Source organism: Schistocerca serialis, chromosome 5 (assembly GCF_023864345.2).
Source record: "Schistocerca serialis cubense isolate TAMUIC-IGC-003099 chromosome 5, iqSchSeri2.2, whole genome shotgun sequence".
Classification (NCBI taxonomy): domain Eukaryota; kingdom Metazoa; phylum Arthropoda; class Insecta; order Orthoptera; family Acrididae; genus Schistocerca; species Schistocerca serialis.
In genome coordinates, this window is record NC_064642.1 from 631,885,874 (window position 1) to 631,902,453 (window position 16,580).

General features: G+C 42.1%; 1 protein-coding gene and 1 non-coding gene across 2 annotated transcripts in view; both read right to left on the reverse strand.

The window, feature by feature from the left end:
- LOC126481286 (uncharacterized) overlaps positions 1 to 15,644 on the reverse strand; it is a 75,724-nt gene extending 60,080 nt beyond the window's left edge. The window contains exon 1 of the mRNA XM_050104925.1: positions 15,518 to 15,644. Within this exon, the coding sequence (XP_049960882.1) occupies positions 15,518 to 15,527 (10 nt within the window). The 5' untranslated portion in view covers positions 15,528 to 15,644. The remainder of the gene's footprint in view (positions 1 to 15,517) is intronic.
- Trnas-uga (transfer RNA serine (anticodon UGA)) lies at positions 11,456 to 11,530 on the reverse strand. Its single transcript has one exon. It is a non-coding gene; the product is annotated as a tRNA-Ser (tRNA).
- Positions 15,645 to 16,580: the final 936 nt, after the last annotated feature.

Genomic DNA, 16,580 nt, shown 5'->3' on the forward strand with positions numbered 1-16,580 from the left:
AGAGCATTTAACTTGCTCCATCATCTGCCAATGCAGCTGCTTATTGGGGCAGTAAACTTGCATCAACCGACAGTACCCGCCACATTTGCACCAGTATAAGAAAGAAGCATCACTTAGATTAGAATGCTTGGTAAGTGACTAAAATTTAATGAAATAATTTTTTTTCAAAAGTAACTGGGGTCAGAAGCATCCCATTTGTTGAGATGAGACTACAGGATACATTAACTAGCCAGATCCCATTGTTTTTTACGAAATTTGTGACATGCATCTAGAGCTCCATCTGTACTCTGCAAGCCACCTGTAGTGTGTGGTGGAGAGTACCACTATCTGATCTCCCCTTCCCTGTTTCATTTGTGAACAGCAATGATTTTTCAGTAAACAATCATATTAGCTCTAATTTCTTAAATTTTCTTGTTGTGGTCGTTTTGTGAGAATATGACTACGAAGTCTTTTGCGACGGAGTCCTTGCATAAAAAGTTCTCGATTTACTTGCCACATCAAGTTTTACCCCTGATGAAAATGACAGAGGCGGTCATCAAAAGCTCGGTATTTTATCCAAATTTGATGCGGCAAGTAAACCGAGAACTTTTTATCCATTTTGTAAGAAGTTTGTGGAAAGAAGTAATACATTGTCTGATTCTTCCTCAATGGACTCCTCAGAATTTCAATAGTAAACATCTCTCTTGTAGCATCTGCCACTGAAGTTAGTTGAACATCTCTGTAACTTTCTTGTATTGATTAAACAATACTGTGATGAAATGCACCACTCACCACTGGATCTCATCTGTTTCCTCTGTTAATCAAACCTGGTATGAGTCTCAGACTGAGGAGCAATATGCAAGAATGGGTTGAACAAGTGTTGTGTAAGTCACTTCTTTCATGGATGAGTTACATTTCTTTAAGAATCTTCCTATGAATCTCAGTCTGACACCTATTTTTCCTACTACTTATTTTATGCTTCACTCTTAGAATTGTAGGAGAAGCCATCTTGTTGCAACCACATTCAAATTTCACTAGCAACTGAAGAAGCCAGAGTTACAGGAAGGTAGCATTGTGTTGCCACGAGAAAACAGTGGAATTGTTGTAGGAACAAACCACAATCTATACCTAGATCAGAATAACAAAATGATTAACAGTAGAGCATGGAAGGGGGGATGTTATTTCTCACAAGTGCAATATGGCTCTTGTAGCAGGAGCTGTGCAGTCCCATACTAATAAGGCATTCAATAAGTAATACAACACTTTTTTTCTCTCAGCCAGTTTTGGTTTAAAAACATGGAATTTGTTGTGGGACATCACAGATTATTCCTGCTTCAGGCCATATAGTTTCATGAAGTTCCCATTGGTGGTAGTGCTATACATAGCCTTCAAAATGGCATCTGTAATGGAGGTGCTTTCCAAGCAGAAAGCTGTCATTGCATTTCTTTTGACAGAAAACCAGAGCATCACAGATATTCATAGGCACTTGCAGAATGTCTACAGAGACCTTGCAGTGAACAAAAGCATGATGGGTCATTGGGTGAGGCATCTGTCATCATTGAACAGGGTAATGCAAACCTGTCCAATCTCCTGTGGGCCAGTCAGCTGCTCCCTGTTGTAACTCCTGCAACATTGGAACGTGCAGACACACTCATTCGAGGCAATCTACGGATCGCAATCAAACACCTCAGTGCTCAACTGGATGTCTCTGTCGGTAGTGCTGACACAGTTGTCCACCAGTTGGGGTACTCAAGGTGTGCACGCACTGGGTTCCTTTGCCACTTAACAGAATACCATAAAGAGCAATGAATGACCATCTGTGCAGAACTGCTTGCATGTTACAAGGCTGACTGTGGCAATGTTTTGTTGAACATCATCAAAAGAGATTAAATATGGGTTCATGACTTTGAATCAAAAACAAAACGGAAATGCACAGAAAGGTGCCGCGCTTCCTCTATCCCAAAGAAAAAGTTCAAGGTTGCACCCTGAGCCAGTAAAGTCATGGTGATGGTCTTCTGGGACTCTGAAGGGGTTATTCTGCTTGATGTCCTCCCTCATAGTGCAATTATCATTTCAAAATGTATTGCGCTACCCTCAGTAAACTGAAGAAACAACTTCAGTGTGTTCGTTGCCACAAAAATGCAAATTAACTTCTCCTTCTCCATGACAATGGAAGGCCTCACACATGCCTGTGAATCTGAGAAGAGCTCACAAAACTTCACTGGACTGCTTTTCCTCATCCACCCTACAGCTCCGATCTCACACCTTCTAACTTCCATCTGTTTGGCCCAACAAAGGATGCACTCCACATGAAGCAGTATGTGGATAATGGAGAGGTTATTGATGCAGCACAATGTTGGCTCTGGCACTGACCTGTAGAATGGTACCATGGAGGCACAAAGGCCGGCCCAGTAAGGTGGCAAAAGGCCATCGCGCTGAATGGAGATTATGTTGAAATCTACACTTTTGTATCCAAAAGAGCGGGGAACATGGTGAATTGGAATCCTGAATAATATCACCTGCTATCAAAAAAAATGTGTTGCATTACTTATTGAATGTCACTCATACAATCTACACTGGCAATGGTAAGAAAATACCCCATTAACGTGCAGTATCGCATTACCCTTACAGGATCATGATAGTCTTATCACACTCTAAGCAATTTCATTGTTAGCTTCACACATTCCATAAAAGAAAAGTATCACACTGAGAAACAAACCATATAAGGACAAATCACAGTAATTATGTAGCAGTCCACAATGATCATCAGCAATTGAATAGTGGCCGGCAGTTGAGGAAACAGTGTGATATGACGCTGTGAAGAGCAAAAATGGCATGACTAAACTAGTGCTGTGATTGGTTGTTGCTAAGGTAGCTATACTGTAAACAATTAGCTGTGAATTACTTTGTTATTATGAACCACATACGTTACAGAGCGTGTATTTTTGGTACTCCTGGCCAATATAATTGCAGAACCATGAAGACAGCATGCTGCAAATACTAAGTCAGCAAGAACTCCAGTATCTGCTTGGATATGAAAATGATTAGCACTTCAGTGCACTCACACAAAGTGGATAGAAATAATGCTATCTGTGTTCTGCAAATAAGAAAATACAATCATCAGTACAACAGTGTGTTTCTTACTTGCTCTGAGAGGAGAACGAGTGGAAACTAGAACATGTAAAATATTAGTTCAACATTACAAGATAGATTTACACACGATGGATAACTTTGTATAATCCAATTCCACAGAAGTGTTCTAAGTATTTACAGCTGTCTCTGAATATTAAAGTATCAATGGATATGAACAATTTTACAAAACTCTTCACTTCAAGTATGTAGATATAAAGTTCACAGTTAAAGTTCAGCATACACTGACATGACAAAAGTCACGGAATATCTCCTAATGTCAGGTCACACCTCCTTTTGCATGGTATAGTGCAGCAACTCGATGTGGGATGGACTCAACAAGTCGTTCTCTGCAGAAATATTGAACCAAGCTGCCTCTATAGCCACCCATAATTGCAAAAGTGTTGCTGGAGCAGGATTTTGTGCATGAACTGACCTGTTGATAATGACCCATAAATGTCCAATAGGATTCATGTTGGGTGACCTAGTTGGCCAAATCATTTGCTCGAATTGTCCTGAATTTTCTTCAAAACAATCGTGAACATTTTTTGACGTGGTGCATTGTCATTGATAAAAATTCCATTGTTGTTTGGGCATGTGAAGTCCATGAATGGCTATAAATGGCCTCCAAGTAGCTGAAAATAACCATTTTGAGTCCATTATTGGTTGTTCCATGTAACCACAGCCCACGCCATTATGGAGCCATCACCAGCTTGCACAGTGCCTTGTTGACAACTTGGGTCATTAGCTTCATGTGGTCTGCACCACACTCAAACCCTACCATCACCTCTTACCAACTGAAATCAGGACTCAACTGATCAGGTAACGGTTTTCTAGTCATCTAGGGTGCAACAGATATGGCCATGAGCCCAGAAGAAGCGCTGCAGGCAATGTCATGTTGTTAGCAAAGTTATTGGTCGTCTGCTGCCACTGCCAATTAACTCCACGTTTCACAATACTGTCCTAACAGATAAGTTTGTCATATGCTCCATTTTGATTTCTGTTGTTATTTCAAGCAGTGTTGCTTGTCTGTTAGTACTGACAACTCTATACAAATGCCGCAGCTCTCAGTCATTAAGTGAAGGCTGCTGGTTACTGCATCACCCATGGTGAGAGATAATGCCTGAAATTTGGTATTCACGGGCACACCTGAACTGTGAATCTAGGAATATTTGATTTCCTAATGATTTCTGAAATGGAATATCCCATGCATCTAGCCCCAGCTACCAGTCTGCATTCAAAGTCTGTTAATTTCTGTCGTGCAGCCATAATCTCATCGGAAACCTTTTTACATGAATCACGTAAGTACAAATGACAGCTCTGCCAATGCACTGCCCTTTTATACCTTGTGTACATGATACTACTACCACCTGAATATGTGCAGATCACTATCCAATGAGTTTTGTCACCTCAATGTAAGACATAATATACCATCGTGTGCTATTGACATAATATACCCTTGTGTCCTATTGAAAATGATGAGGTCATCTTAATCATTGATCATGAACTGGGCTGATGCTACCTGCACAGGGCTGTATATCAACCTCCATGCAGTGGCACTACTTCACTGGATACCTCCTGCGACACAAATTGCTAACTGTTGTCAGGAATCAGGGTCCTGGGGAATCCCTCAATGGCAACCTGCGACACAAGTTGCTAACTGTTGTCAGGAACCAGGGTCCTGGGGAATCCCTCAATGGCAATAATAAGTGACAACATCTGAACCCTGGAAGTTACTGACATGGAGGACAGCTTGGTTACATATGGGAAATAGGATAATGCATCAACCACCAACAACCACATGCTGCTCAAAAAGGGGCTGAAAAAATCGATGTGCACCCTCTCCTAAGGGTGTTTCAGAACTGGCCAAGGAGAGAACTGGCACAGCAGAGTAGCCTGGTCCCATGCACAAGCCTCACAAGAATGCACCAGATGTCTGATGTCACAACTGATTGCCAGCCAGTAGATATGATATCACACCAATGCCATCATACGAGTCATACCCCAGTGTGACGCACACAGCAACTGGAGTATACCAGAATGGAACACCAGGGGAATGACTACACAACAGCAAGGCTCTTCTGTGGCAAGCATGAAAACCCCATAGACAACACAGAGTGATCATATGCGAGGAAAAATATATGCCAGACCTGATCCACACCTGAAGAGACACACTCTAGCCAACCCAACCTGACTACCGAAATAATATTTCAGGAAAATGGGTCGATGGCCATCAGCAGGAAGTCTGACAGGGTTTGCTGAAAGGTATCATCCATTGTGGACACAAGAGCCTTCTGCTGATCAACCTCAATATCGGACCCTACTAGTAGCCGCAACAGCGCATCAACATTGGCAGGCTGGACGATGGAGCACTAACAAGTGTCATAACAATATTTACTTAGAAAGAGGGCCCACCACTGCAACCAGTGGGCAGTCTTGTCTGACAGCTCGGAATGAGGGCCAAATAAGGAAACCAATGGCTTGTGGTCAGTGCTGAGGTGGAAATCTTTAACCCCAAAAACAATAGCTAGTGACACTTTTTTCACCTGTAAATAATTATGCTGTGCAGCGGAAAGCACCTATGATGCCTAAGCAAGGGGCTGTTCAGTGCTGTCCAGGTTCCGATGTGGCAGGGAGCAGAGCACAAATGCAGCTTGAGAGACTGAAAAGCCAGTTGACAATCCAGTACCGGACAAACTCAAGACTCTTCTGGAAAAACTGGTTAAGAGACTGGAAGGTATGCATGGCTTGGGGTATGAAATGAGCATAATGCAAAATATTACCAAAAAGGACTGGAGCTCCTTCTGGTTCTTGGACACTGGTTGGTTGACAGTGACCTCAATGAGGTTGTCTATGGGGACTATGCCATCTTTACAAGGCACATGACCCAAGAAATGTACCTTCAGAGAGAAAAAAACTGCACTTCTCCAGCTTGCAATGGAGGCTATTCTTCCGGAGGCAATGGAAAACTGACTGAAGGTTATGTACAGCTATGACCCAGATGTCATCAAGATAATTGATGCAACAGGGAATTTCCTGAATCAACTGCTCCAAATACCGTTGGTAAATTCCTGGTGCAGATGACTCCAAAGGAGTTGTTGAGGACTAGGAAAGTCTAGAAACTGCATCCAACATAAATTGCAGGTAAGCATTATGTAAGCTGATGCAGATGCTTGGTGGAGGGAATAGAGCAGGGACGACAAAATTTGAGTACCACCAATGGCTTAAGAGCAAAGTGCTTCAAAATTTACAACTCAGACCAAGGTATTCTGAAACGGTAGGCTCTGGGACCACAGTAAGGAATCCAAATCACAAAAAGAAACATACTGAGACACTAAATGCAGTTTGTCAATAATCTGGAAGCCAAAAACAGAAAACACTTTGACCCCAAAGATATTTTGTGCCAACAGTGAATTGACCACTAATAAATGAGTTGCCATTCCAGATTCTTATAATGCATAGAGATGGAGAATAGCCCCTGCAAAGGAATGGCCTTTTTATCAAAGCCACAATCTGATGGAGTGGCTGTTGCAACTGTGGGCATCCCAAGAGCCTGCACATATCTGAGTTAATTAGGCTGACAGTCTCCTACGTCTACTTGAAATTTGTCTGATCACTCACCCATTACCACCATCAGCAAAATACACTTGAGCAATACATGCATGCTGTCGGAGGCAGCCCCAGAGTCCAGTGAAAACACCAGGGCATCTGATGACTGACTCACAGCTTGTTGACTGTCACAAACAGTTGCCTGATGACCTATCCATTGGTATTCCCCACACATGGGCTCAATGTGTAGGCATTCATGGTGGACATGTAACAAATGACAATTAGGGCAGGACTGTTGGCTTGGCCAATGGATGGAGATCAATGCTGAAGACCTTAAAAATGCTGCTGGTGGGAATTACAATGCAAAGTGGTGCAAACGTGCCGAGTTTATCATGGGTGAGGATAGGCAGTGCTGTGATGCCACTGCACTGGCATCACCAATGGCAGCAACACACAGCAACTAAGTGGAAGGCAAGACCACCTAGGGTATTCCATGAGGCACCAAGGGCTGGTGGTTACCACACACACCCAGTTACACTACCTGCCAATTATCAGAAAGGACATCCCTTGCCACCACAGTAAGCTCATGTGGTTCCTCATTTTGGGCAACATTGGCTAAGGAAGGATTGTACATTGTACAAGGACAATACCCAATGCCCTAGTCCAGGGGCAATTCTAGAAGTCTGTCAAGGGGGGGGGGGGGGATGGAATATGACTTAACAAAAGGAGAGTTGGGGGTCATCTACCGACAAATTGGTAAAATTTGGTGTTGCATGGAGTAGTTTTTGGTAACTGTTTTAGAGTTCAGGGTAAAAAATGTGTATTAATAAATAATAAGACGCCTATTTTAAGCTACATGATATTTATTGGTTTAGGTAGCAAGCTGTCTGCCGCTCTTATTCTTTTGTTAAAATGTATTTAGAATACATTGCAACCTATATTGCTACATAATTATAAAAAAAAAATGATTGGATCTGTTGGAATAATATATTTGCTGATATTGGAAGTCATTTTATCCAATGTAATATGACACTCCAGAGGGGGAGGGGGAGGGGGAGGCTATAGCCCCCATAGCTCTCTCTCCCCCTTACCACCGCCCCTGCCCTAGTCTGAACTTTATGATCCTGAGCTAATCTGACAATCATGTCTGCATAATAGGTAGCACATTTAGGACACTGAAAATGACACTTGCATGAGAAGCCCTGCAAATCAGTATTCCAGGCTGCTAAATCACAGTAAGACTCAGTTTTTACAGTTTCTAACACACAATTCAACAAAACCTGACATTTTAATTTCACAGAATGGGCATATGATTAGTGAACTCTTGTGCAGAAAGATGTGCAGTATACTGCTGCATCCACTTTCAATAAGCTACCACTAGAATTCAAAAATCTTAGAAGTAATCCACACACTTTCAAACTGAAACTGAAGAGTTTTCTCATAAATCACTCCTTATATCCTGTTCAGGAGTTCCTAAATAAATTAAGCTGATTCTCGTTGTATTGTTGATTATGTTCACTTAAATTTATGGCATGACTTTTTTGGGTTCATAAACATTTTATTTTATCTGTTATTACTTTTAAGTTGTAATTTCATGTCCTGACATGTTCTATGACATTGGAGATTTTCTCCTCAATTTGGTCCTACAGAACTTGACGTGTAAATAAAAAAATAAAATAAAAATAACATATTAGCACTTTTCAAGGACAACTGTCGATAAGTGACTATCAATGAGTTGTTAGCAGCAGTAGAATGGTAGAACAAAGTTGGTGTCTGGCAATTACACAGGAAAATTCATGGGAACACGGACAAATCTTAGTTCATAACAAATGTCTGTCTGGTCATTAACAAAGAGATGTTGACAGACTGTCCAGCAATCAGATTGCCTCTGCCATTTAGGTAGGTGCAAGGTGAGGTGCATTTGTGAGCCTGATCCTCAAATTTCCAATGATACCAACACACTGTAGGCGAGTTCATTCTGGAATGAATATGTGACCTTCTGTGGTAATGACCTCCGTCTTTGTTGAGTTAGCAGTTCACTCATTTGACTAGCCAGAGCAATCTCTTTGGTCTCACAGGCAATCATAATTTGCTCATGTCACTGCCAATGACAAGGCACTATCGCAAGGCACTGCTAAAGTGCCAATTGAGGCGGAATTATTGCATCCTGAATCATATTGAACAGATATGTGACAGTGTCTAAATGCATTTCTATCAGAGATGCTGCTATGGCTTTAACATGAGGTGGAAGAGAACTACTCCAGAGTGTATGCATCAACTTTACTATTCAGGTATGTCAAGTACTGCAATAACTTCCTGTCCATAATGCATTAACACTTGAAGCACCTGCTCCTCTTTTGATGCATACACTCAGCAAATCAACTCTGTTTTCAGTTTACCATACAAATCTTATGCAGGAGGTGCTGTGATTACAGGTTCAAATTCAGCTGCATAGTGGTGGTCAAGCTGACTGAACACCAGAACAAACCTCATAGAACCTGTGGTTATTCCTGCATAATGAAAACTAGTTTCCATCTACACAAACTATAGTGCCAGACTGTAAGACCAGAATGGCAATAATTACATGGCATTTCATGACACTGATAGACCTTCAGTGTGCATGCATTTTAATAGGGTGAATCTCCTTTGGTCAGTCACAACAGTTTGTACTTATTCTTCTAATATCAGTATGCTTATCACATCAGGGTCACCAGTGTCAGAGTGGCTATGGCTATAACTGTTCTGAACTACTTACATGTGTGTATTCAGATAAATCATCCACAATAGCACACAAATTATTGGAATTCTATAAATTTGAACAAAAAATATTTATTAACACATACATGTTAAAGATAACTTGCAACTTATAAACTGCAGCAAATTAATGCTAATCGTGAGCTGCTTCTAATATGTAAAGAAGTTTTCACTGTCTACTCCCTTGGAGTGTCAATTAACAAAACAACTGCTTATGCCAAACAAAGAGCACCTCTAGCGGTTGCCTTACAAACTCACCTGCTACTATTAAACTCCTCATGTGATAACAATATGCTTTTCATGGCACTCTCTACATTACAGCTTACAATGTTGCACACCATTACAACAGGAGATGTTGAATAGGCCGCTCTCTGATGGCAAGACTATTCAGGGTCGTCTACTAGACAAAACCATCAATCAGCTATCAGAGTACTATGGTCAAGCCATAAGAAGAAACCAGAATACCCTAGATGGTATGAAAAAGGCTGTGTGGGGAACCTTATTCCATAAAATATCAACGGATGACAATCTGATCCAAAACGTTTGCTCAGGTGAGTGGTGTAAATATAAAACAGCTTATGCAGCTGGAACTTTAGATAAGTTTACCCACAAGAACTCTTTACCTGAGGCTATGATGTTGGCTATGATGTTTGAACTTACGAGTTACCTCAAAGAAAGCAGTTTATTGACAAATGGCCAACAAGGATTCAGAAAAATCATTCTCGTGAAGTAATGAGTCCTATTGAAACGGTGTCAAATTGATTCCATATTCCAGAATGCGATTTTCACTCTGCAGCAGAGTGTGCGCTGATATAAAACATCCTGGCAGATTAAAACTGTGTGCCCGACCGAAGCTCAAACTCGGGACCTTTGCCTTTCACGGGCAAGTGCTCTACCAACTGAGCTACCGAAGCACGACTCACGCCCAGTACTCACAGCTTTACTTCTGCCAGTACCTCGTCTCCTACCTTCCAAACTTTACAGAAGCTCTCCTGCGAACCTTGCAGAACTAGCACTCCTGAAAGAAAGGATATTGCGGAGACATGGCTTAGCCACAGCCTGGGGGATGTTTCCAGAATGAGATTTTCACTCTGCATCGGAGTGTGCGCTGATATGAAACTTCCTGGCAGATTAAAACTGTGTGCCCGACCAAGACTCGAACTCGGGACCTTTGTCTTTCGCGGGCAAGTGCTCTACCAACTGAGCTACCGAAGCACGACTCACGCCCAGTACTCACAGCTTTACTTCTCCCAGTACCTCGTCTCCTACCTTCCAAACTCTACAGAAGCTCTCCTGCGAACCTTGCAGAACTAGCACTCCTGAAAAAAAGGATATTGCGCAGACATGGCTTAGCCACAGACTGGGGGATGCTTCCAGAATGAGATTTTCACTCTGCAGTGTAGTGTGCGCTGATATGAAACTTCCTGGCAGATTAAAACTGTGTGCCCGACCGAGACTCGAACTCGGGACCTTTGCATTTCGCGGGCAAGTGCTCTACCAACTGAGCTACCGAAGCACGACTCACGCCCGGTACTCACAGCTTTACTTCTGCCAGTACCTCATCTCCTACCTTCCAAACTTTACAGAAGCTCTCTTGCGAACCTTGAAGAACTAGCACTCCTGAAAGAAAGGATATTGCGGAGACATGGCTTAGCCACAGCCAGGGGGATGTTTCCAGAATGAGATTTTCACTCTGCAGCGGAGTGTGCGCTGATATGAAACTTCCTGGCAGATTAAAACTGAGTGCCCAACCGAGACTTGAAACCGGGACCTTTGCCTTTCGCGGGCAAGTGCTCTACCAACTGAGCTACCAAAGCACGACTCACGCCCGGTACTCACAGCTTTACTTCTGCCATTACCTCGTCTCCTACCTTCCAAACTTTACAGAAGCTCTCCTGCGAACCTTGCAGAACTAGCACTCCTGAAAGAAAGGATATTGCGGAGACATGGCTTAGCCACAGCCTGGGGGATGTTTCCAGATTGAGATTTTCACTCTGCAGCGGAGTGTGCGCTGATATGAAACTTCCTGGCAGATTAAAACTGTGTGCCCGACCGAGACTCGAACTCGGGACCTTTGCCTTTCACGGGCAAGTGCTCTACCAACTGAGCTACCGAAGCACGACTCACACCCGGTACTCACAGCTTTACTTCTGCCAGTACCTCGTCTCCTACCTTCCAAACTTTACAGAAGCTCTCCTGCGAACCTTGCAGAACTAGCACTCCTGAAAGAAAGGATATTGCGGAGAGAAGGCTTAGCCACAGCCTGGGGGATGTTTCCAGAATGAGATTTTCACTCTGCATTGGAGTGTGCGCTGATATGAAACTTCCTGGCAGATTAAAACTGTGTACCCGACCGAGACTCGAACTTGGGACCTTTGCCTTTCGCGGGCAAGTGCTCTACCAACTGAGCTACCGAAGCACGACTCACGCACGGTACTCACAGCTTTACTTCTGCCAGTACCTTGTCTCCTACCTTCCAAACTTTACAGAAGCTCTCCTGCGAACCTTGCAGAACTAGCACTCCTGAAAGAAAGGATATTGTGGAGACATGGCTTAGCCACAGCCTGGGGGATGTTTCCAGAATGAGATTTTCACTCTGCATCGGAGTGTGCGCTGATATGAAACTTTCTAGCAGATTAAAACTGTGTGCCCGACCAAGACTCGAACTCGGGACCTTTGCCTTTCGTGGGCAAGTGCTCTACCAACTGAGCTACCGAAGCACAACTCACGCCCAGTACTCACAGCTTTACTTCTGCCAGTACCTCGTCTCCTACCTTCCAAACTCTACAGAAGCTCTCCTGCGAACCTTGCAGAACTAGCACTCCTGAAAAAAAGGATATTGCGGAGACATGGCTTAGCCACAGACTGGGGGATGTTTCCAGAATGAGATTTTCACTCTGCAGTGGAGTGTGCGCTGATATGAAACTTCCTGGCAGATTAAATCTGTGTGCCCGACCGAGACTCGAACTCGGGACCTTTGCATTTCGCGGGCAAGTGCTCTACCAACTGAGCTACTGAAGCACGACTCACGCCCGGTACTCACAGCTTTACTTCTGCCAGTACCTCGTCTCCTACCTTCCAAACTTTACAGAAGCTCTCCTGCGAACCTTGCAGAACTAGCACTCCTGAAAGAAAGGATATTGCGGAGACATGGCTTAGCCACAGCCTGGGGGATGTTTCCAGAATGAGATTTTCACTCTGCAGCGGAGCAGTTTAACCCTTGTCCCACTGAAAAGATGAGTGAAAAAAGTATTAATGATATCATTAACACTGAACAAAGCTGCGGGGCCTGATGAAATCCCTATCATATTCTATACTGAATTTGCGGCTGAGTTAGCCTCTCTTCTAATTGTAATCTATTGTAGATCCCTTATACAAAAAACTGTACCCAGTTTTTGGAAAAAAGCACAGGTCACGTTAATGTACAAGAAGGGTAAAAGAAATGGTCTACAAAGCTACTGTCCAATATCCTTGATGTCAGTTTGTAGTAGAATCTTAGAACATATTCTCATCTCCAGCATAATAAAGTATCTCAACCAGAATAACATCCTCCATGCCAACCAGCATGGATTCTGAAAACATCGATCATTTGAAACGTAACTTGCAATTTTCTCACATGACATACTGAAAGCTTTGGATCAAGGCAGTCAGGTAGATGCAGTATTTCTTGATTTCCAAAAAGCATTTTATTTGGTACTATGCCTACATTTATTGTCAAAATATGATTATATGGGGTATCAAATGAAATTTATGACTAGAATGACTTTTTAGTAGAGAAGATGTAGCATGTTATCATGGACAGAGAGACATTGCCAGATGTAGAAGTAACTACAGATGTTCTGAAGGGAAGTATGTTGGGATCCTTGATGTTCACGTTGTATACTAATGACTTTGCAGACAATATTAATAGTAAGCTCAAACTTTTTGCAGATGATGCACTTATCCTGTAATGAAATACTATCTGAAATAAGCTGCGTAAATATTCAGTGAGACATTGATAAGATTTGAAAGTGGTGCATAGATTGGCAACTTGCTTTAAATGTTCAAAAATGCAAAATTGTGCACTTCAAAAAAACAAAAAAATATAATAACCTATAGCTATAATACCAATGAGTTATTGTTGGATTCGGCCAACTCATACAAATACCTGGATATAACATTTGTAGAGATATGAAATAGAATGATGACATAGGTTCAGTCTTGGGTGAAACAGGTGGTAGACTTCAGTTTATTTGTAGAATATTGGGGGAGTTCAATCAGCCTACAAAGGAGATTGGTACAAATCTCTCATGCAACCAGTTCTAGAATATGACATAGGTTCAGTCTTGGGTGAAACAGGTGGTAGACTTCAGTTTATTTGTAGAATATTGGGGGAGTTCAATCAGCCTACAAAGGAGATTGGTACAAATCTCTCATGCAACCAGTTCTAGAATACTGCTGAAGTGTGTGGAACCCGTACCAAATAGAACTAACAGGGGATATTGAATGTTTACAGAGAAGGACAGCATGAATGGCCACAGGTTTGTTTGATCCATGGGAGAGTGTCACAGAGACATTGAAGAAACTGACCTGGCAGATTCTTGAAGATAGACGTAAGTCATCCTGAGAGTGTCTATTAACAAAGTTTAGAGAACTGGCTTTAAATGATGACTCTGGGAATATACTACATCCCCCTACATATAGTTCACATAGGGATCATGAGAATAAGATTAGAATAATTACAGCATGCACAGAGGCACCCAAACAAATATTCCCCCTGTGCTCTGTACATGACTGGAATAAGCAGTCACCCTAGTAACTGGTACAATAGGAGATACCCTCTGCCATGCACTTCATGGTGGTTTGCAGATGTAGATGTAGAATATCACTAAGTAAAACTGAAGCAGCTAATATCTGTCACCCTCTGCTAATATCTGCCATTCCCCAGAGAAGTGCTGTACGCACTCCACTGTTCCTGCTCTACATAAAGTATTTAGGTGCCAATCTCAGCGAGCCTCTCAGATTGTTTGCAGATTACGCTATCATTTACTGTCTTTTAAATTCATCAGGCGATCAAAACCAACTGTGAAATGATTTTGAAAAGATATCTGTGTGGTACGATGAGTGGGAATTGATTTTAAACAATGAAAAGTGTGAAATCATGCACAATAGTAATAAAAGGAATTCGCTACATTCGGTTACTGGTACATGAAAAATCACACGAAACTAAAGGCTATAAATTCAACTAAATGCATACTACATAGGGGTTACAATTACGAATAACTTAAATTGGAATGAAGCAAACCAAAGACTCTGATTTATTGGCAAAACTCTTAGAAACTGCAACAGGTCTACTGAAGAGACTCCTTACCCTTGTCCATCCTCTTCTGGAGTATTGCTGTGCAGTGTGAAATCATCATCTCATAGGTTTGACGGAGGAGGTGAACAAGTTCAAAAAGCGATGCTCATTTTGTATCATAGCGAAATAGGATTGAGAGTGCCACGGATATGATACGTGAGTTGTGGTTGCAATCTTACAAACAAAGGCGTTTTTTCGTTGTCGCAGGATCTTCTCATGAAATTTCAATCACCAACTTTGTCCTCAGAGTGTTAAAATATTTTGTTGGTGCTCTCTTCGAGAGTGGAATGGTAGAGAAATAGCTTGAAGGTGTTTCAATGAACCATCTGCCAAGGATTTAATTGTGAATTGCAGTGTAATCATGTAGGTGTAGATGTAGGCATGTGGCATTGCTTCTTTCATATATTCTATTGCTGTATCACTAGAACTGTCCACACAGATCTCCCGAGCTACTTTTAGTAGCTTGCAGAAGAGACTGAGCCAGCTTTCAGCTTTTCGTACCATTATGAAAGTTCCATTACTTTGTAAGAGTGCTTCAAACTCTGGCAATCTGTTGCGAATGCTTCGGCAGTTGATCGTTAGGATTTTAAAAGTCTCATCTGTGGCGGCAATTTCTTTGAGGTTTGCTACTTTGGGGTCTCCTACTGCTGTCATTATCTGCGCAGTATGGATACTTTCTGATGATCATATACATGCATGCGAAAGGCTGAGAAATTACTACCACTTTATCTTAGTACGTCATTTGCCCATACACTTCAAAGTACTTACTTTTGAACATGCCGACCGAAAGAGTTGGTAGGCAAGATATTCTGGAAATTTTAGGTTTTGAACTACAATTACTAAAAGGAAATTCCTCGCTGTGTAACGGCAATAAACTGTGAATGTATGCACTTCTGTTTGGAGTGGTTCAACTATACTGGAAACCAGAGAACGATTCGGAAAAAGTTATAGGCCAATGTGTTGTTACTTCTCGATCTTTATAAAGCGCGCCTCATATAAACAGTTGATCATAAACTTCGTTACTCGATTGTCTTCGTGTAGCAGACTACAAACTCGTTCCATTAGTATCTTTGGTGGTGGAGGTTAACTGCTGTGTACTGCGTTCTCAGTGGAGTTCGTCAGGTGTGTTGTGAGTGAATTTATTCCAAACATGTCAAGGAAAGTAGAACCACGTAGCGTTTCACCGTTGTTGGAGATGCTTAGAGAGTTCCTACTAGGAAGACCACATACCAACGCTCTCCGATTTGCAGATTTCATCGCAGCTCGTACTCAACCACCACCAAATCTTCCGGAAGGACCAGCTCACAAATTGGCTGCAAACTATTATTACTCAAGAGATCCACGACGAGAGGTCTGCCCACCTACAGTATTGGCTGATGGCAGCAAACCAGCTATTGCTGCAGGCGCACAAGCGTTAACGGCTGGCAGTAAAGTTGCTGCAGTTGGCAGTGGAAGTAAGAAAATTCCCCGACCGGGAAATATTTGGCACTGGGATTAACCGTGGTCTGCAAATATTTAGTGTCTGATATGCGGTGCTGCTGAGGAGAGCACTTTTACAGGCGGCCACTGTTGTACTGCATACGGACAAATTGTACATATATTCACATAACAAAAGAAATAAGTTTTAGACTGGTTTGCAAATGAGAGTGTAATTTGAGTGTTAATTCAGCGTTTCAGATATGAATATTAAGCAACTGAAAAAATAATAAAGTATTGTTTGTGTTGATATATTTTCTCTTTGCTTTGTTGAATAACTATTCGAAGCAGTCCTAAAATGTTAACAAGAGGGTTGTTAAGTATACTTTAACTCCAGACAAAACACTGAGAATGG